Consider the following 19,583-nt stretch of genomic DNA (forward strand, 5'->3'; position numbering starts at 1 on the left):
CGCAGCAGTCCGTTGTCTCGGCAGTGGGAGTGGCAGAAATCCACCACCTTCCAGTTGTTGTTGTCTTCTCTCTTACTCTCAGGGAGTTCACTGGCGGCACTTCGAGATCTATAGGAGAAGGAGGAGACAGAAAATGCGCAGCAGAAATGCTAACGCTCATAGTTTTGAACAGCAGCGCCTTGTTCGGACGCGTTTTTGGCAGTCGGTCGCGTGAGTCTTCTACTCTTTTTATTAATTTGCAGTTGTCCATTCCTATGTCGTTAGTTGCTCGGTTTAGGAAGATATTAATCGGAGTGATCTTTCCGTAACGGCCATTTCGGTGTCTGCTTTGTCCGGGGCATTCGTCGCGCTCGCATATATTTGTGTTTTCTTTCGTGCGTTTGTGTGTTCTGTGTCCAAATGGGGCAGCCATGGTTGTTGCCTTCTTAGGGGCTGAACGGGAATTTGTTGGCGGTAAGTCTTCACTGCTGCTGAGCGTTTTGGTTGTTATTTTCAGTGCTTGTTGTTGCTGCTGCTGGCAGTGGCTGGCTTCCATGGGCATTTGTGCTAGTGTGTATGTGCGCGCTTCCATTGACTTGGCCGTTCTCGCTCTGCCGCGAATGTGTGTCAAGCGTCAGGTCAGTGGGTATATCATTCAAAGCTGCACCAATTGCCAGGCCCAATCGCTCTAATCGCTGTCTTCTGCTGCTGACCGTCAAGTCTATTGTGGCTATGGGAGCAGGCTCCAGTAACCTTCGTCTTGGGAGTATGACCTCTGTGTAATAATTGTACTCCGGTGGCGGCGACACTGGGCGGTTCATCCTGATCAGCATCCTCCGCATGTCATCGAGGTTCCTGTCGTGGCTTATTTGGTCCTCTTCCGTGTACGGGCGCTGATTTGGGATCATCACGATACGTTCCCATTCGTGCTTCGCGAGTTCCTTGGGTAGGTGTTTGCCTAGAAACTCGGAATACCGGGGTCTTGCCACTCTATGCGGTACATAGGGGTCATTGACCACTTTGGCTGCCTCGATGTTGTGGTGGGATCTCATTTGCTCCGTGTACCTTTTGCATGCCCTCTCATAGACTGCCTCAACCGTGTCCACTTCCAGGTCCCTGTGAATGGTGTCGTTCCTCACATACCATGGCGCATTGCAGATCAGGCGAAGAGTCTTGTTTTGTTCAACCTGGATCCGTCCAAATTCCGCGCTGCTAGCTAATGGACCCCATACGGCCAATGTGTACTGCCAGATAGGTGCAATCATCTGCTTGTACAACACTTTTGTTCTTGTTCGTCTTGCGAACTAAATTGGTAGTCTCTCTTCATGTCGAACCAATTCCCATCACCACCTGCATTAGCAGGGGGGAGGGAGGCTGACATGAAGAGAGAACCGTTTTATTTGATTATACTCTTTAGCATATTCTACAAATAGTTTCGCACCGGCTGCTTATCTACATTACATTTAGTTGCAGACGTGGCTGTAAATTGGCAGGGTAACATTTGTTACGGTATTGGCTTATTTGGTATTTTTTAACAGCTATCGATAATTTGGCTAGATGCCAGGGTAACACTAATCTTATTGCTACTTTGTTTACATTGTTTTTAATTTGTTTTAATTATTTCAGGTGGAGTATGCGGCCGTGGAGAACATCATTACGCCTATTGGTCTCTTCGTCGGCTGCGAAGTGGAATCCTTGCGAGTGTCGGCGCTAAACTGGGACTGCAGGACAGCATCAACAGGGCTGAAGCTGGCCGAGGTCCAGTGCATCGTCATTCTGGATGTGGGTTACCAATTTCTGTGAAGGTGAAGTGGTTTCGTATCTGTGGAAGAATAGAAAGGTTTTTAGTTTCTTTTCAGCCGCCGCCATCATCTGGATTCTGGAGCTGCCGCCGTCCATCATCAGGTTCTCTGCTGGGGCCGTCATTTGCCTGCGTAGCAGCTGCATTAGCGCTACTGCGGCTGATTTCCATATTGTGTGTTGCAAACGGATTGCGCAGCCAGTTCTCGCGTCTGACTTGGAGCAATATTGTTTGGATGGCTGTCAGGCTTCTGTTGCTGTTTGGATTGTGCTCTTCTATCATTGCGGCATACCTTGGCCTGGCCAGCCTTCTTGGAATGTATGGGTGCGTTGCGATCTCACAGGCAAGTAAATTTGTGTGCTGCATTAACCGAGTGTAGTAGTTCCTGCAGAGTCTGTTATAAACTTCTTCCACAGTTGCTACTTGGAGATCCGCATGCAGTACGTTGTTGCTCACATAACAGGGAGCATTTGTCATTGCTCTGAGAGCTTTGTTTTGGATCGTCTGAAGCTTTGCCATTTGCATGTTTGAAGTCAGTGGCCCCCAGACTGGCATGGCATACTGCCATATTGGGGCAATCAGCTGCTTATAGAGGAGGACCTTTGGAGGTAGTGGGAGTTTGCTGTTTCTGCCGATGATCCAGTCGAGCTTTTTGATCCGGGCCCTTGTTTTAGTGACAACAGCCGCTACGTGCTTATTGAAATTGAGCTTCGTATCCATCTGTATTCCTAGGTATGGCATTACGGGTTTTTTGGCCAGGAGTTGCCCGGCTAACCTTGGAGCTGGAGTGTGTAGCTGCACAGGTGAGAGAGTGTGTAGAACATGAGCAGTTTTTGCAAGACTGATGGTTATTCCCCATTTCTTAGCCCATGATAATGCATCAGCCAGGAGCCGCTCCACATTTTCGTTGGCTTGTTTTGGACTTGGGGCAGATACGAGGTATACTGCGTCATCAGCGTACGTTGCTAGCATTTGGGTTGAGTTTGCGTGTCTTGGTGGCTGCGGCATGTCGGCAGTGTAAAGATTGTAGAGTACTGGGCCAAGTACGCTTCCTTGCGGCACTCCAGCGGTTATGTGCTTTAGGCTTGAGGTGATGTTGTTGCAGCAGACGACTTTGAAGCTTCTGTCTGAGAGATAGCTGGTGAGTAGAATGTATAGATTGTCAGGTATTACTGTTTTAACTTTGCAGAGAAGACCCTGATGCCAGACTCTATCAAAGGCCTCCTGGATATCCATGTACACAGCACTGCAATGCCGCTGCGCTTCGTAGGATCTGAGGATGAATTGCGTGACTCGTCCGATTTGCTGTTCCGCTGAGTGCTGACTTCTGAAGCCAAATTGATGGTTTGGAATAGCCATGGCAAAGCTTTCTTCGTCAAAAAGTCGTTTGAGGATGAGGCGTTCAAGGATTTTGGAGAAGCCTGTAAGCAGGCTGATGGGTCTGTAGGACTCAAGCCTATCACTCGGCTTTCCTGGCTTCCTTAACATAGAGATTTTTGCGCATTTCCAGGACTTTGGGAAGTGGCCGAACTGCAGAGCCGAGTTGCATATCAACAGCAGATACTCGATGGCGGATGTTGGCAGAGATTTAATGACGCGATTGTCGATACTGTCGAAACCGGGTGCCTTTTTCGTCTTGAGCTTCTTAATTTCCGATTTGAGTTCCTGGATGGTCACAGGTCTGATTATTTGAGCAGCTTCATCTGGACCGTTATCTTGTAATACTGCGTTAATTTCTTCTCTGTCTTCTAGGTCTGCCGTGATCTTTGGCGTGAAACGTGCTTCCAGGTGCTGCGCAAAGGCCTCAGCTTTTTCCTCCGTAGTTTTGCACCAAGGATCAGCAGGAGCTTGCTGCCCTTCCGCAACGTGCCTTCTGACTGGCAGATTTGGGATGGGCTGTCTCTTGATTGTGTTGGTAAGCCGCCACAGTTTTGTTCTTGTTCGTCTTGCGAACTAAATTGGTAGTCTCTCTTCATGTCGAACCAATTTCCAACGCCACCTGCATTAGCAGGGGGGAGGGAGGCTGACATGAAGAGAGAACCGTTTTATTTTATTATACTCTTTAGCATATTCTACAAATAGTTTCGCGCCGGCTGCTTATCTACATTACATGTAGTGGCAGACGTGGCTGAACATTGGCAGGGTAACATTTGTTACGGTATTGGCTTATTTGGTATTTTTTAACAGCTATCGATAATTTGGCTAGATGCCAGGGTAACACTAATCTTATTGCTACTTTGTTTACATTGTTTTTAATTTGTTTTAATTATTTCAGGTGGAGTATGCGGCCGTGGAGAACATCATTACGCCTATTGGTCTCTTCGTCGGCTGCGAAGTGGAATCCTTGCGAGTGTCGGCGCTAAACTGGGACTGCAGGACAGCATCAACAGGGCTGAAGCTGGCCGAGGTCCAGTGCATCGTCATTCTGGATGTGGGTTACCAATTTCTGTGTAGGTGAAGTGGTTTCGTATCTGTGGAAGAATAGAAAGGTTTTTAGTTTCTTTTCAGCCGCCGCCATCATCTGGATTCTGGAGCTGCCGCCGTCCATCATCAGGTTCTCTGCTGGGGCCGTCATTTGCCTGCGTAGCAGCTGCATTAGCGCTACTGCGGCTGATTTCCATATTGTGTGTTGCAAACGGATTGCGCAGCCAGTTCTCGCGTCTGACTTGGAGCAATATTGTTTGGATGGCTGTCAGGCTTCTGTTGCTGTTTGGATTGTGCTCTTCTATCATTGCGGCATACCTTGGCCTGGCCAGCCTTCTTGGAATGTATGGGTGCGTTGCGATCTCACAGGCAAGTAAATTTGTGTGCTGCATTAACCGAGTGTAGTAGTTCCTGCAGAGTCTGTTATAAACTTCTTCCACAGTTGCTACTTGGAGATCCGCATGCAGTGCGTTGTTGCTCGCATACCAGGGAGCATTTGTCATTGCTCTGAGAGCTTTGTTTTGGATCGTCTGGAGCTTTGCCATTTGCATGTTTGAAGTCAGTGGCCTCAGACTGGCATGGCATACTGCCATATTGGGGCAATCAGCTGCTTATAGAGGAGGACCTTTGGAGGTAGTGGGAGTTTGCTGTTTCTGCCGATGATCCAGTCGAGCTTTTTGATCCGTTTTTTTTCGAGGTAATTTTGATGCAAGTGCACGCCTACGTTGCGCACACTCGCCCGCCAGTTTTGCTACTGACGGAGTTTATTTTCAGCTTTTCTTATTACCCTTACATTGGCAATTTACATTTAAGCTTGACTTACAGCAATAATGTTCTTTTGAATTTTTGCGGGCAATTGACATTAACATTAACATTACATTAACATCTAGAGACATGTTACATGTTACATTCTATCAGTTTTTTATTTTATTTTTTTTTTTATTCATTTATTAAATTAACAAATTATCTGTTAATAAAGGTACTTAGTTACTAAAGGCGGAAAAAGATAAGTTAAAAGTTAGATAAATTTAAATGATTATAAATATTGCATGCAATTAGTTTAAGAGACAGTTCAGGGGATAGGGTTTGACAGAGGGAGTTATAATTATGGCACAAAACCCTAAAAGGTTCATGATCAGCATAATTAGACCTACATATGGGTAGACGGATAGGCCTAAAAGTACGGGTAGGTCTAGATGGAACGGCCAAGTCAATCTGACCCAAGAGAGTTTGGGATTCAACAGTCCCAAGAAGGAGCTTGTGCACGAACATTACGCCATTGCATATTCTGCGATGGTGCAACGACGGCAGGTCAATAAGATTTAGCCTAGACCGGTAGGGTGGCAAGATTCTCCCCGAGTCCCAGTTAAAGTTCCGAAGGGCAAAAATTAAAAATTGCTTTTGCACGGATTCAATAACAGCCTGCTGCTCTTTATACTGCGGGCTCCACACACAAGAACAATACTCCAATATAGGACGTACTAACGAGATGTACAGTTGTTTCGTAACGTACGGGTCGTCAAACTCCTTGGACCAACGCTTGATGAACGCTAAAACACCCTTAGCTTTATTTACAGTTGCAGCTATATGGGTGTTGAAACACATCTTATGATCAAAAAGGACTCCGAGGTCATTTGAACTCGAAATTCGCTCAAGGACATGATTTCCTAGAACATATGAGACAAAATAAGGAGCGCGACGGTAAAATGTCATAAGTTTGCATTTGGAAAGGTTCAGAAAAAGAAGATTAGTTGAACACCACAATAGTAGTTCACTTAGATCAAGTTGAAGGCGTGTGTGCAAATACCAATCAGAGTAAGAAAGACAGATTTTGACATCATCAGCATACATTAGTGTAGTAGAGTATGTTATAACTTGAGGAAGGTCATTCACAAATAAAATAAACAGAAGCCGGACCAGATGACTTCCCTGTGGCACACCTGAAGTAACATTAACAGTATTTGGCAACACGTTAGAAAACAAAACACGTTGAGTACGGTTAGAGAGATAGGACAAAATCCAATCTAGAAGATTCGTTGGGAACCCTAATAAAGAGAGCTTTTGAATAAGCAGAGCATGGTTCACAGAATCGAATGCCTTGCTGAAGTCCGTAAAAACTACATCCGTAGTACAGTGATATCTGGAACAAACGTATTAAGGGCGGAGTAAATAGAACTATAAAACGAGTTAACAGTTGCATCTATGTTCGGTAATGAATAAAGAAACGACCAATCAACACGCGAGTGATGTAGATCTAAATCGATAAAGTTTGTTTTGCGAAAACACTTTATGTGACAAGGAGCCATGGAACTGTCAGCACCTCCAGATTGTGTACACTCCAGTGATATCAACAAAGTTGGATGGTAAGGATCTTCAGGGAGAGATATTGGGCTTGCTCTAGATACCGTAGCAAGAGAACCATCGTTAACAAAAACGAGGTCAAGAAGTCTGTCCCTAATGTTTTTAACGGCATTAATTCGGACAAGGGAATCATTATGGCAATTGGGAAACAACAGGTTAGCGTCATTACAAGGCAGCCAAGAAAGAAATGGGAGGTTAAAGTCCCCCATGACAATAATTCGATCATTGCACCCTAATGTAGAAACAACATTATTAATTGCTGAAAGGTGGTGTAAGTAAAGCTCAGCATCAGACCTGGGAGGAATGTAAGAGCAGGTTAAATAGAAAAATGCGGAGCCAACACGAACTTTGACTGCAACAAATTCAATTCCATGAATGTTATTGAATGGGAATAACTCAGATGAGAAAACAGCCCTATTTTGACATTCGCAACAATTGACGTGCATTTATACAAACAGGTGGTCACAAAGAGATGAGTATTTGGACAAATTGCAACATTAATGACATTTATAGACTAATTTAATTTTATTTATTTTCTATTTCAGGTACTGGAGGATCATCGTCGTCGTCTGGAGCAGTGTGGATGGCACAGGGCGCATCCGCCTCAGCGCTGGATGTGCACGTGTGTGTGATGCAGCAGATCACGCATCTGCGGCATCAGAATTGGCAGAGGCAGGATCCAGGAGTTGGCGTGAATGGTGATGGTGTTTGGCGAGCGACTCTGGTCCGGCCGCCCATGTTGCTTTTACCTGGAGATCTGGGGATTGGCACTGGCCAATCGGGGTGCGTTGACCAGTGGAAATGGCCGCAAATGAGTGCGGATTGTCTGCATCCGAGTGGCTGCTGGTCCGGCCACCCAGGATACACTGCCGATGTAGTTGGAGAGTCGTCTGTATTGGCTGGCCTCGTCGTTGGATTGCCGCTGCTGTTTTGTGATGATGATGGCGTGACGTCATGGCCATCGGTTGACGGCAGCGTAATCGGAGGGGCGTCCGAATTGGGCCCAACTTGCAACAAAATGTTGCGGTTGGTGGCGAGGCAGGTACTGGAGAGGCTGATCTGTGAGTGTATTGACAGGTAAGTGTGATTAGTAGAAGTATTGGCTATTTTGTGTTGATGCGTGAATTGATGTTTTCCTTCTTTTAGCGGCAGCCTGGATGTTGATGGCGACGACGATAGGGACTTCAAATTTCGCCCATTTGGCAGGAATTGGATGGAATTGGATGTGTGTATTTGGACCATTTTGTGTTGATGTGAGTATTGACGTCATTTTTGGTTTGTTTACAGTGGCTGCTCTGGACCTGTGCGGTGGATTGTCAGGAGCGTCGTCAATAAATCCTAAAATGTCGTCCAATTGGCATCAGATGTGTGGTGTTGATGACGGGGCAGCTGCTGAAGGGGCAGATCTGTCGGAGGCGTGGCAGGTACGTGTGATTATTTTGGTGTTTTGTCCATATTTTGTTGGTATGCGAATTTACGTCATTTTGTTTTATTTCAGTGGCTGCTCTGGACCTGTGCGGTGAATTATCAGGAGAGTCGTCAATATATTCCAAGAATGTCGTCAAATTAGCAGCAAAGGTTTGGTCTATTTGTCGTGGCATCTGCTGGTGGGGCAGCTCTGCCGATGGCGTGTCAGGTGAGTACGTATTGGTCATTTTTCATTTTTCGTGGTTATGTGAGTTAATGGTTTCCATCTGTTTTTAGTGGCTGCCTCAGGACCGACTTTTGGGCTCATCAAAAGACGTCAGAGTAGTAGCTATCGTAGGCGTCTATGATCTCCGCTATCTCGTCGTCAAATCAATCGTCGTCCGTCCACAGGTCGTCGCCATCGTCGCTGAGTGCTTCGCAGTCCATATCAGAGTCCTCCGATACGGCTGCGGCGTCAGGTTGTGTATTGGCGGCGGGTCTTGTAGGTGTTGGTGCTGCTGCTGGTGTCTGTGTTGGAGGATTGGCCACTGCTGAGCCACTGCCCTTTGCTTCCGTCAGGTTTTTTAATTAATGTGGTAAGTTCTTGCAGTCTTTTCTCTAAGTTTTCAATTTTAACGGCGTACTCTTTTAAGATTTCCACACACTTGCCATCGCATTGGATGGCTGGATGCCCAGCCGTTCCAGCTCCTCAGTAATCCAGCTGCTTGGCGTAGTGTGGTGTAAATGCCGCACTATTACACGGTAGCCCCTGTCGCTGCGCGGCTGGTGTGTATGGAGTTGGGTTTTATCTTCAGCAAGGGCGTTCTGTATGACGTTGTATGTTGCCATGTCATCGCACTGGACTCTGAGTCCACTGTTGGCCATGGATTTCGTCGTAAATTTCCCCACATTTGGATTGATGGTCAATTTATTTATGAGGGGTACAATTGCAGGCACCAGGGGCAGGAAGAGTGTAGGGACCTTGGTACTACGTATTGGCGGTTGGACGGGCGTTAAATTTACATTAATGGCTGGCTGATGTTGCGGCTGATGGTTGTCCGTCTCCATCTGTTGACGTTCAGACTCCATCCTTTGTGGCTCCCTATGTTGTTGGACCTCACACTGTTTATTTGGCGGTGTGCATATTTGACCAATCGTCGGCGTCTCTTGCTCTGACTCTATCTGTCGGGTCTCATGATGCAGTCTTTTGGCAAATTGGCTCTTAAACATAGGCGTGTCCAGTGTCAGGCAGGTAAAGTCGTCATTATCTGAATCCGTTTCGATCGCCGCGCATCTTCGTTTAGCCATTCTTTTACCAGCTTTATTCTGGTATTAGGCCTTGTCAGTGCATTATGCTCGTCCGCCTGAGTCAAAGTAGGCAGCAAGCATTTTCTGCTTCTGCTAGTGTTGGTGCTTTTATCTGTCGTCAAACGTTGTTGCTGTTGCTGGTCATTGTTTTGCTGTATGCCGTTTTTAGTTTCGGCATAAGTCATGTGTTTGTTTTTGTTTTGGTATTGCGTAGGTCAGGGTAGCTTCGTTTGGTTTGCTGTTCGTGTTTGTGTTTTGTTTCGGCGGGAGAGAGCAAGCATCTCTCTTTTTGTCATAAGTGCGTGTGTGCATGTTTGGCGGCAAACGCTTTGGGGCTTGAAGTGACGCGCCTTCGTTTTGTTTTTGCGCCGAGGGTTCGGATGCTGAGAGAGCGCAAGCGTCGCTCTCTATGATGCTTGTGTGAGTTGTTTGGTTGTTTTTGTTTTCGCTGATGGTTTGGCGCGAAAACATATGGGCACAATCTTTGTTTTTGTTTTGGTTGTGTGCAGTTAAATGCTCTTTGGTTAGAGCGAATGCGCCGCTATTTTTGGAGCCCGTTGCGCTTTCGCTTCTGGGAGCAATTTTTGTCTGCGTCTTTGTCGGTGTCTTTGATGGCGGTTGTTGTTTTTGTGTACTAGCGTCAGTTTTTGGTGGGATTGGCAGGAATTTTTTAACATATAGGCTCCTGTCCAAGAAGCGACGCTCAAATTCCAGAACCGTCGCTCCCAAGGAACTCTGGGAACTCTCTGGCGAGTCCATCTCCAACTCACCCGCTTCGGCTGATGATTCTCTTGCCGAGTTGTCCATAACATCCATATTTTGGGTCGTCAGTTTTGGAGCAAGTGCGTCCGTTTGGTGGCCTGGTCCAGTTGCGTCAGTAGCTTGCTTTTCTTTCCTCTTCTATTGCAGCTAGCTTTTAGCTGCGTGGTCCAGATGGGATTATTGGCTTCACTGAATTACGGCACGATTACAGATGATTAGATTGCATTATTTGCAATTATTTGGCACATATTCATTTCCCGGTTTAAACGCACGCCTTTTAAGTGCACGCCTACGTTGCGCACACTCGCCCGCCAGTTTTGCTACTGACGGAGTTTATTTCCAGCTTTTCTTATTACCCTTACATTGGCAATTTACATTTAAGCTTGACTCACAACAATAATGTTCTTTTGAATTTTTGCGGGCAATTGACATTAACATTACATTAACATTAACATCTAGAGCCATGTTTACATTCTATCAGTCTGGCAGCCCTATTTTGACATTCGCAACAATTTGCGTGCATTTATACGAAGGTGGTCACAAAGAGATGAGTATTGAACAAAATTGCAACATTAATGACATTTATAGACTATAGACTATTTATAGATTCTATTTCAGGTACTGGAGGATCATCGTCGTCGTCTGGAGCACTGTTGATGGCACAGGGCGCATCCACCTCAGCGCTATATGTGCACGTGTGTGTGATGCAGCAGATCACGCATCTGCGGCATCAGAATTGGCAGAGGCAGGATCCAGGAGTTGGCGTGAATGGTGATGGTGATGGTGTTTGGCGAGCGACTCTGGTCCGGCCGCCCACGTTGCTTCTACCTGGAGATCTGGGGATTGGCACTGGTCCGGCCAATCAGGGTGCGTTGACCAGTGGAAATGGCCGCAAATGAGTGCGGATTTGCTGCATCCGAGTGGCTGCTGGTCCGGCCACCCAGGATACACTGCCGATGTAGTTGGAGATGGCGCGCTGGCCAGAGTCGTCTGTATTGGCTGGCCTCATCGTTAGATTGCCGCTGCTGTTTTGTGATGATGATGGCGTGACGTCATGGCCATCGGTTGACGGCAGCGTAATCGGAGGGGCGTCCGAATTGGGCCCAACTTGCAACAAAATGTTGCGGTTGGTGGCGAGGCAGGTACTGGAGAGGCTGATCTGTGAGTGTATTGACAGGTAAGTGTGATTAGTAGAAGTATTGGCTATTTTGTGTTGATGCGTGAATTGATGTTTTCCTTCTTTTAGCGGCAGCCTGGATGTTGATGGCGACGACGATAGGGACTTCAAATTTCGCCCATTTGGCAGGAATTGGATGGCGAAATTGACGTGGCACCTGCTGGAGAGGCATCTCTATCGGAGGCGTGGCAGGTACGTATGTTTTGTGTGTTTTTGGACAATTTTGTGTTGAAGTGTGTATTGATGTTTTTCTCCTTCTAGCGACAGCCTGTGGACTGGATGTTGTTGGCGACGGCGAAAGGGCCTTCAAATTTCGCCCATTTGGCAGGAATTGGATGGCGAATTTGGTGTGGCAACTGCTGGAGAGGCAGCTCTATCGGAGGCGTGGCAGGTACGTATGTTTTGTGTGTATTTGGACCATTTTGTGTTGATGTGAGTATTGACGTCATTTTTGGTTTGTTTACAGTGGCTGCTCTGGACCTGTGCGGTGGATTGTCAGGAGCGTCGTCAATAAATCCTAAAATGTCGTCCAATTGGCATCAGATGTGTGGTGTTGATGACGGGGCAGCTGCTGAAGGGGCAGATCTGTCGGAGGCGTGGCAGGTACGTGTGATTATTTTGGTGTTTTGTCCATATTTTGTTGGTATGCGAATTTACGTCATTTTGTTTTATTTCAGTGGCTGCTCTGGACCTGTGCGGTGAATTATCAGGAGAGTCGTCAATATATTCCAAGAATGTCGTCAAATTAGCAGCAAAGGTTTGGTCTATTTGTCGTGGCATCTGCTGGTGGGGCAGCTCTGCCGATGGCGTGTCAGGTGAGTACGTATTGGTCATTTTTCATTTTTCGTGGTTATGTGAGTTAATGGTTTCCATATGTTTTTAGTGGCTGCCTCAGGACCGACTTTTGGGCTCATCAAAAGACGTCAGAGTAGTAGCTATCGTAGGCGTCTATGATCTCCGCTATCTCGTCGTCAAATGAATCGTCGTCCGTCCACAGGTCGTCGCCATCGTCGCTGAGTGCTTCGCAGTCCATATCAGAGTCCTCCGATACGGCTGCGGCGTCAGGTTGTGTATTGGCGGCGGGTCTTGTAGGTGTTGGTGTTGCTGCTGGTGTCTGTGTTGGAGGATTGGCCACTGCTGAGCCACTGCCCTTTGCTTCCGTCAGGTTTTTTAATTAATGTGGTAAGTTCTTGCAGTCTTTTCTCTAAGTTTTCAATTTTAACGGCGTACTCTTTTAAGATTTCCACACACTTGCCATCGCATTGGATGGCTGGCTGCTGCTGATGCTGGGGATTTCTCGGTGTCTGGAAACGTTTAGGAGTTGGCTGCACCCGTTGATCGCGCTGGCATTGGCGCCCCTTGGCCTGTGGCTGGGAATGATGGCCGCGATGCTGGTGCTGCTGCTGGTGCTGCCGACCCAAATTGTGTCCGCGCTGCTGCTGTTTTTGTTTTTGCTGCTGCTGCTGCTCATCCCTTAGCTTCTGCTGGATCTTGGCCAAATGGTTTTCGGCCGGATTGGCTTGCGCACCTCGGCTATACAAGGGCCTGCGGGTGTTGGGCGTTGCTGCTGCAGCTGGTGTTGGTGCTGCTGGTTTGGCCCCCTGTCTGCCGCTTGAATGCTGCTGTTGCTGTTGGTGTTGTGGCCGCTTCTTTTGAGATGATTGCTGCTGCTTGGGGGCGTGGATATGGGGCTGCTGTTGCTGGGAAGGACGACGACTGCTCTTCGGCTGTTGCCGTTCTGCCGCGCGTGGCTGCTGCAGCTGCTCAGCATTCCCAGACCGCAACACCCTGCTGTAGGAAGGCCTGCCATTGCCTCTGGTGCCTGTGTTTGCTGTCTGCTGTTGTTGTTGCTGGGATTGGCGACTCGGCTGCTGAGTTTGTGGACGTTGTTGGTCAGTTGGCTGCTGTGGCTGCTGGCGTTGCTGTTGATACTGCTGCCTCTGCTGCTCACCGATGAGCCTATTTGCCCTTAGCTGGCTACGAGCCTTTTTGTAGGCGGCACATCCCTTGTAGCAGCTCACGTGCTTGCCGCTACAATTGGCGCATTTAGGATCCTCCTGCCTGGGTTTCCTGCATGCTGTTGAGGGGTGATCTCCTGCGCATTTCATGCACTTGAATTGCCGTCTGCAATAGTTTTTTGTGTGGCCAAACTCCTGGCACCGATGGCACTGAGCTGGGTCGCGTGGCTTGGCTTGTCTCACTACCGAGACGCATTGGTTGGCCAGTTGTTTAATGGCAAGTATTGCCTCATGGCCGCCATCCGCCTTGGGCTGAATTTCAACCTCAAATATGTTTAGAGGCCTCCCATTAAAACGGTGCTTTAATCCTCGGATAAACCGGGCAGTAAATCCCAGCCGTTCCAGCTCCTCAGTAATCCAGCTGCTTGGCGTAGTGTGGTGTAAATGCCGCACTATTACACGGTAGCCCCTGTCGCTGCGCGGCTGGTGTGTATGGAGTTGGGTGCTATCTTCAGCAAGGGCGTTCTGTATGACGTTGTATGTTGCCATGTCATCGCACTGGACTCTGAGTCCACTGTTGGCCATGGATTTCGTCGTAAATTTCCCCACATTTGGATTGATGGTCAATTTATTTATGAGGGGTACAATTGCAGGCACCAGGGGCAGGAAGAGTGTAGGGACCTTGGTACTACGTATTGGCGGTTGGACGGGCGTTAAATTTACATTAATGGCTGGCTGATGTTGCGGCTGATGGTTGTCCGTCTCCATCTGTTGACGTTCAGACTCCATCCTTTGTGGCTCCCTATGTTGTTGGACCTCACACTGTTTATTTGGCGGTGTGCATATTTGACCAATCGTCGGCGTCTCTTGCTCTGACTCTATCTGTCGGGTCTCATGATGCAGTCTTTTGGCAAATTGGCTCTTAAACATAGGCGTGTCCAGTGTCAGGCAGGTAAAGTCGTCATTATCTGAATCCGTTTCGATCGCCGCGCATCTTCGTTTAGCCATTCTTTTACCAGCTTTATTCTGGTATTAGGCCTTGTCAGTGCATTATGCTCGTCCGCCTGAGTCAAAGTAGGCAGCAAGCATTTTCTGCTTCTGCTAGTGTTGGTGCTTTTAGCTGTCGTCAAACGTTGTTGCTGTTGCTGGTCATTGTTTTGCTGTATGCCGTTTTTAGTTTCGGCATAAGTCATGTGTTTGTTTTTGTTTTGGTATTGCGTAGGTCAGGGTAGCTTCGTTTGGTTTGCTGTTCGTGTCTGTGTTTTGTTTCGGCGGGAGAGAGCAAGCATCTCTCTTTTTGTCATAAGTGCGTGTGTGCATGTTTGGCGGCAAACGCTTTGGGGCTTGAAGTGACGCGCCTTCGTTTTGTTTTTGCGCCGAGGGTTCGGATGCTGAGAGAGCGCAAGCGTCGCTCTCTATGATGCTTGTGTGAGTTGTTTGGTTGTTTTTGTTTTCGCTGATGGTTTGGCGCGAAAACATATGGGCATAATCTTTGTTTTTGTTTTGGTTGTGTGCAGTTAAATGCTCTTTGGTTAGAGCGAATGCGCCGCTATTTTTGGAGCCCGTTGCGCTTTCGCTTCTGGGAGCAATTTTTGTCTGCGTCTTTGTCGGTGTCTTTGATGGCGGTTGTTGTTTTTGTGTACTAGCGTCAGTTTTTGGTGGGATTGGCAGGAATTTTTTAACATATAGGCTCCTGTCCAAGAAGCGACGCTCAAATTCCAGAACCGTCGCTCCCAAGGAACTCTGGGAACTCTCTGGCGAGTCCATCTCCAACTCACCCGCTTCGGCTGATGATTCTCTTGCCGAGTTGTCCATAACATCCATATTTTGGGTCGTCAGTTTTGGAGCAAGTGCGTCCGTTTGGTGGCCTGGTCCAGTTGCGTCAGTAGCTTGCTTTTCTTTCCTCTTCTATTGCAGCTAGCTTTTAGCTGCGTGGTCCAGATGGGATTATTGGCTTCACTGAATTACGGCACGATTACAGATGATTAGATTGCATTATTTGCAATTATTTGGCATATATTGTTCATTTCCCGGTTTAAACATTTATTTTAAAACATTTACAGTTCCACAAATAACAAACACAAGTCACTTTTTTTTCGAGGTAATTTTGATGCAAGTGCACGCCTACGTTGCGCACACTCGCCCGCCAGTTTTGCTACTGACGGAGTTTATTTCCAGCTTTTCTTATTACCCTTACATTGGCAATTTACATTTAAGCTTGACTCACAACAATAATGTTCTTTTGAATTTTTGCGGGCAATTGACATTAACATTACATTAACATTAACATCTAGAGACATGTTTACATTCTATCAGTCTGGCAGCCCTATTTTGACATTCGCAACAATTTGCGTGCATTTATACGAAGGTGGTCACAAAGAGATGAGTATTGAACAAAATTGCAACATTAATGACATTTATAGACTATAGACTATTTATAGATTCTATTTCAGGTACTGGAGGATCATCGTCGTCGTCTGGAGCACTGTTGATGGCACAGGGCGCATCCACCTCAGCGCTATATGTGCACGTGTGTGTGATGCAGCAGATCACGCATCTGCGGCATCAGAATTGGCAGAGGCAGGATCCAGGAGTTGGCGTGAATGGTGATGGTGATGGTGTTTGGCGAGCGACTCTGGTCCGGCCGCCCACGTTGCTTCTACCTGGAGATCTGGGGATTGGCACTGGTCCGGCCAATCAGGGTGCGTTGACCAGTGGAAATGGCCGCAAATGAGTGCGGATTGTCTGCATCCGAGTGGCTGCTGGTCCGGCCACCCAGGATACACTGCCGATGTAGTTGGAGATGGCGCGCTGGCCAGAGTCGTCTGTATTGGCTGGCCTCGTCGTTAGATTGCCGCTGCTGTTTTGTGATGATGATGGCGTGACGTCATGGCCATCGGTTGACGGCAGCGTAATCGGAGGGGCGTCCGAATTGGGCCCAACTTGCAACAAAATGTTGCGGTTGGTGGCGAGGCAGGTACTGGAGAGGCTGATCTGTGAGTGTATTGACAGGTAAGTGTGATTAGTAGAAGTATTGGCTATTTTGTGTTGATGCGTGAATTGATGTTTTCCTTCTTTTAGCGGCAGCCTGGATGTTGATGGCGACGACGATAGGGACTTCAAATTTCGCCCATTTGGCAGGAATTGGATGGCGAAATTGACGTGGCACCTGCTGGAGAGGCATCTCTATCGGAGGCGTGGCAGGTACGCATGTTTTGTGTGTTTTTGGACCATTTTGTGTTGAAGTGTGTATTGATGTTTTTCTCCTTCTAGTGACAGCCTGTGGACTGGATGTTGTTGGCGACGGCGAAAGGGCCTTCAAATTTCGCCCATTTGGCAGGAATTGGATGGCGAATTTGGTGTGGCAACTGCTGGAGAGGCAGCTCTATCGGAGGCGTGGCAGGTACGTATGTTTTGTGTGTATTTGGACCATTTTGTGTTGATGTGAGTATTGACGTCATTTTTGGTTTGTTTACAGTGGCTGCTCTGGACCTGTGCGGTGGATTGTCAGGAGCGTCGTCAATAAATCCTAAAATGTCGTCCAATTGGCATCAGATGTGTGGTGTTGATGACGGGGCAGCTGCTGAAGGGGCAGATCTGTCGGAGGCGTGGCAGGTACGTGTGATTATTTTGGTGTTTTGTCCATATTTTGTTGGTATGCGAATTTACGTCATTTTGTTTTATTTCAGTGGCTGCTCTGGACCTGTGCGGTGAATTATCAGGAGAGTCGTCAATATATTCCAAGAATGTCGTCAAATTAGCAGCAAAGGTTTGGTCTATTTGTCGTGGCATCTGCTGGTGGGGCAGCTCTGCCGATGGCGTGTCAGGTGAGTACGTATTGGTCATTTTTCATTTTTCGTGGTTATGTGAGTTAATGGTTTCCATCTGTTTTTAGTGGCTGCCTCAGGACCGACTTTTGGGCTCATCAAAAGACGTCAGAGTAGTAGCTATCGTAGGCGTCTATGATCTCCGCTATCTCGTCGTCAAATGAATCGTCGTCCGTCCACAGGTCGTCGCCATCGTCGCTGAGTGCTTCGCAGTCCATATCAGAGTCCTCCGATACGGCTGCGGCGTCAGGTTGTGTATTGGCGGCGGGTCTTGTAGGTGTTGGTGCTGCTGCTGGTGTCTGTGTTGGAGGATTGGCCACTGCTGAGCCACTGCCCTTTGCTTCCGTCAGGTTTTTTAATTAATGTGGTAAGTTCTTGCAGTCTTTTCTCTAAGTTTTCAATTTTAACGGCGTACTCTTTTAAGATTTCCACACACTTGCCATCGCATTGGATGGCTGGCTGCTGCTGATGCTGGGGATTTCTCGGTGTCTGGAAACGTTTAGGAGTTGGCTGCACCCGTTGATCGCGCTGGCATTGGCGCCCCTTGGCCTGTGGCTGGGAATGATGGCCGCGATGCTGGTGCTGCTGCTGGTGCTGCCGACCCAAATTGTGTCCGCGCTGCTGCTGTTTTTGTTTTTGCTGCTGCTGCTGCTCATCCCTTAGCTTCTGCTGGATCTTGGCCAAATGGTTTTCGGCCGGATTGGCTTGCGCACCTCGGCTATACAAGGGCCTGCGGGTGTTGGGCGTTGCTGCTGCAGCTGGTGTTGGTGCTGCTGGTTTGGCCCCCTGTCTGCCGCTTGAATGCTGCTGTTGCTGTTGGTGTTGTGGCCGCTTCTTTTGAGATGATTGCTGCTGCTTGGGGGCGTGGATATGGGGCTGCTGTTGCTGGGAAGGACGACGACTGCTCTTCGGCTGTTGCCGTTCTGCCGCGCGTGGCTGCTGCAGCTGCTCAGCATTCCCAGACCGCAACACCCTGCTGTAGGAAGGCCTGCCATTGCCTCTGGTGCCTGTGTTTGCTGTCTGCTGTTGTTGTTGCTGGGATTGGCGACTCGGCTGCTGAGTTTGTGGACGTTGTTGGTCAGTTGGCTGCTGTGGCTGCTGGCGTTGCTGTTGATACTGCTGCCTCTGCTGCTCACCGATGAGCCTATTTGCCCTTAGCTGGCTACGAGCCTTTTTGTAGGCGGCACATCCCTTGTAGCAGCTCACGTGCTTGCCGCTACAATTGGCGCATTTAGGATCCTCCTGCCTGGGTTTCCTGCATGCTGTTGAGGGGTGATCTCCTGCGCATTTCATGCACTTGAATTGCCGTCTGCAATAGTTTTTTGTGTGGCCAAACTCCTGGCACCGATGGCACTGAGCTGGGTCGCGTGGCTTGGCTTGTCTCACTACCGAGACGCATTGGTTGGCCAGTTGTTTAATGGCAAGTATTGCCTCATGGCCGCCATCCGCCTTGGGCTGAATTTCAACCTCAAATATGTTTAGAGGCCTCCCATTAAAACGGTGCTTTAATCCTCGGATAAACCGGGCAGTAAATCCCAGCCGTTCCAGCTCCTCAGTAATCCAGCTGCTTGGCGTAGTGTGGTGTAAATGCCGCACTATTACACGGTAGCCCCTGTCGCTGCGCGGCTGGTGTGTATGGAGTTGGGTGCTATCTTCAGCAAGGGCGTTCTGTATGACGTTGTATGTTGCCATGTCATCGCACTGGACTCTGAGTCCACTGTTGGCCATGGATTTCGTCGTAAATTTCCCCACATTTGGATTGATGGTCAATTTATTTATGAGGGGTACAATTGCAGGCACCAGGGGCAGGAAGAGTGTAGGGACCTTGGTACTACGTATTGGCGGTTGGACGGGCGTTAAATTTACATTAATGGCTGGCTGATGTTGCGGCTGATGGTTGTCCGTCTCCATCTGTTGACGTTCAGACTCCATCCTTTGTGGCTCCCTATGTTGTTGGACCTCACACTGTTTATTTGGCGGTGTGCATATTTGACCAATCGTCGGCGTCTCTTGCTCTGACTCTATCTGTCGGGTCTCATGATGCAGTCTTTTGGCAAATTGGCTCTTAAACATAGGCGTGTCCAGTGTCAGGCAGGTAAAGTCGTCATTATCTGAATCCGTTTCGATCGCCGCGCATCTTCGTTTAGCCATTCTTTTACCAGCTTTATTCTGGTATTAGGCCTTGTCAGTGCATTATGCTCGTCCGCCTGAGTCAAAGTAGGCAGCAAGCATTTTCTGCTTCTGCTAGTGTTGGTGCTTTTAGCTGTCGTCAAACGTTGTTGCTGTTGCTGGTCATTGTTTTGCTGTATGCCGTTTTTAGTTTCGGCATAAGTCATGTGTTTGTTTTTGTTTTGGTATTGCGTAGGTCAGGGTAGCTTCGTTTGGTTTGCTGTTCGTGTTTGTGTTTTGTTTCGGCGGGAGAGAGCAAGCATCTCTCTTTTTGTCATAAGTGCGTGTGTGCATGTTTGGCGGCAAACGCTTTGGGGCTTGAAGTGACGCGCCTTCGTTTTGTTTTTGCGCCGAGGGTTCGGATGCTGAGAGAGCGCAAGCGTCGCTCTCTATGATGCTTGTGTGAGTTG

General features: G+C 48.1%; 4 protein-coding genes across 7 annotated transcripts; 3 read left to right on the forward strand and 1 right to left on the reverse strand.

Annotated features, from left to right (window-relative positions):
- The first annotated feature begins 2,270 nt into the window (after positions 1-2,270).
- LOC108164621 lies at positions 2,271-4,904 on the forward strand. 2 transcript variants are annotated; one of them, XR_004473489.1, is made up of 8 exons: positions 2,271-2,583; positions 2,647-2,921; positions 2,970-3,219; positions 3,291-3,459; positions 3,533-3,695; positions 4,056-4,211; positions 4,278-4,554; positions 4,647-4,904. XR_004473489.1 is itself a non-coding variant. In XM_033394758.1 (7 exons), the coding sequence occupies exons 3-7, from the start codon at positions 3,138-3,140 to the stop codon at positions 4,365-4,367; spliced, it is 660 nt and encodes a 219-aa protein (XP_033250649.1). In that variant the 5' UTR covers positions 2,271-2,583; positions 2,647-2,921; positions 2,970-3,137; the 3' UTR covers positions 4,368-4,634. The 2 variants fall into 2 exon arrangements, 1 of the variants encoding a protein (XP_033250649.1); XM_033394758.1 differs by lacking the exon at positions 4,647-4,904 and having other exon boundaries at positions 4,278-4,634.
- Positions 4,905-6,961: 2,057 nt separating this feature from the next.
- LOC117189641 lies at positions 6,962-8,708 on the forward strand. Of its 3 annotated transcripts, XR_004473491.1 has the most exons (5): positions 6,965-7,790; positions 7,853-7,989; positions 8,064-8,205; positions 8,270-8,568; positions 8,626-8,708. XR_004473491.1 is itself a non-coding variant. In XM_033394761.1 (3 exons), the coding sequence occupies exons 1-3, from the start codon at positions 7,149-7,151 to the stop codon at positions 7,898-7,900; spliced, it is 621 nt and encodes a 206-aa protein (XP_033250652.1). In that variant the 5' UTR covers positions 6,962-7,148; the 3' UTR covers positions 7,901-8,092. The 3 variants fall into 3 exon arrangements, 1 of the variants encoding a protein (XP_033250652.1); XR_004473490.1 differs by having other exon boundaries at positions 6,966-7,790; positions 7,853-8,205; XM_033394761.1 differs by lacking the exons at positions 8,270-8,568; positions 8,626-8,708 and having other exon boundaries at positions 6,962-7,642; positions 7,712-7,790; positions 7,853-8,092.
- On the reverse strand, positions 7,792-9,744 carry LOC117189639. Its single transcript, XM_033394759.1, has 2 exons — positions 8,044-9,744; positions 7,792-7,971 (listed from the first exon to the last, which is right to left on the reverse strand). Exon 1 carries the CDS (start codon positions 9,278-9,280, stop codon positions 8,621-8,623), a length of 660 nt encoding a protein of 219 aa, XP_033250650.1. The 5' UTR covers positions 9,281-9,744; the 3' UTR covers positions 7,792-7,971; positions 8,044-8,620.
- Positions 9,745-15,957: 6,213 nt separating this feature from the next.
- LOC117189644 lies at positions 15,958-16,895 on the forward strand. Its single transcript, XM_033394764.1, has 4 exons — positions 15,958-16,189; positions 16,259-16,381; positions 16,451-16,580; positions 16,656-16,895. Exons 1-4 carry the CDS (start codon positions 15,981-15,983, stop codon positions 16,701-16,703), a joined length of 510 nt encoding a protein of 169 aa, XP_033250655.1. The 5' UTR covers positions 15,958-15,980; the 3' UTR covers positions 16,704-16,895.
- The last annotated feature ends 2,688 nt before the right edge of the window (positions 16,896-19,583 follow it).

The sequence above is a fragment of the Drosophila miranda genome, assembly GCF_003369915.1.
Source record: "Drosophila miranda strain MSH22 chromosome Y unlocalized genomic scaffold, D.miranda_PacBio2.1 Contig_Y1_pilon, whole genome shotgun sequence".
In the NCBI taxonomy this organism is placed as follows: Eukaryota; Metazoa; Arthropoda; class Insecta; order Diptera; family Drosophilidae; genus Drosophila; species Drosophila miranda.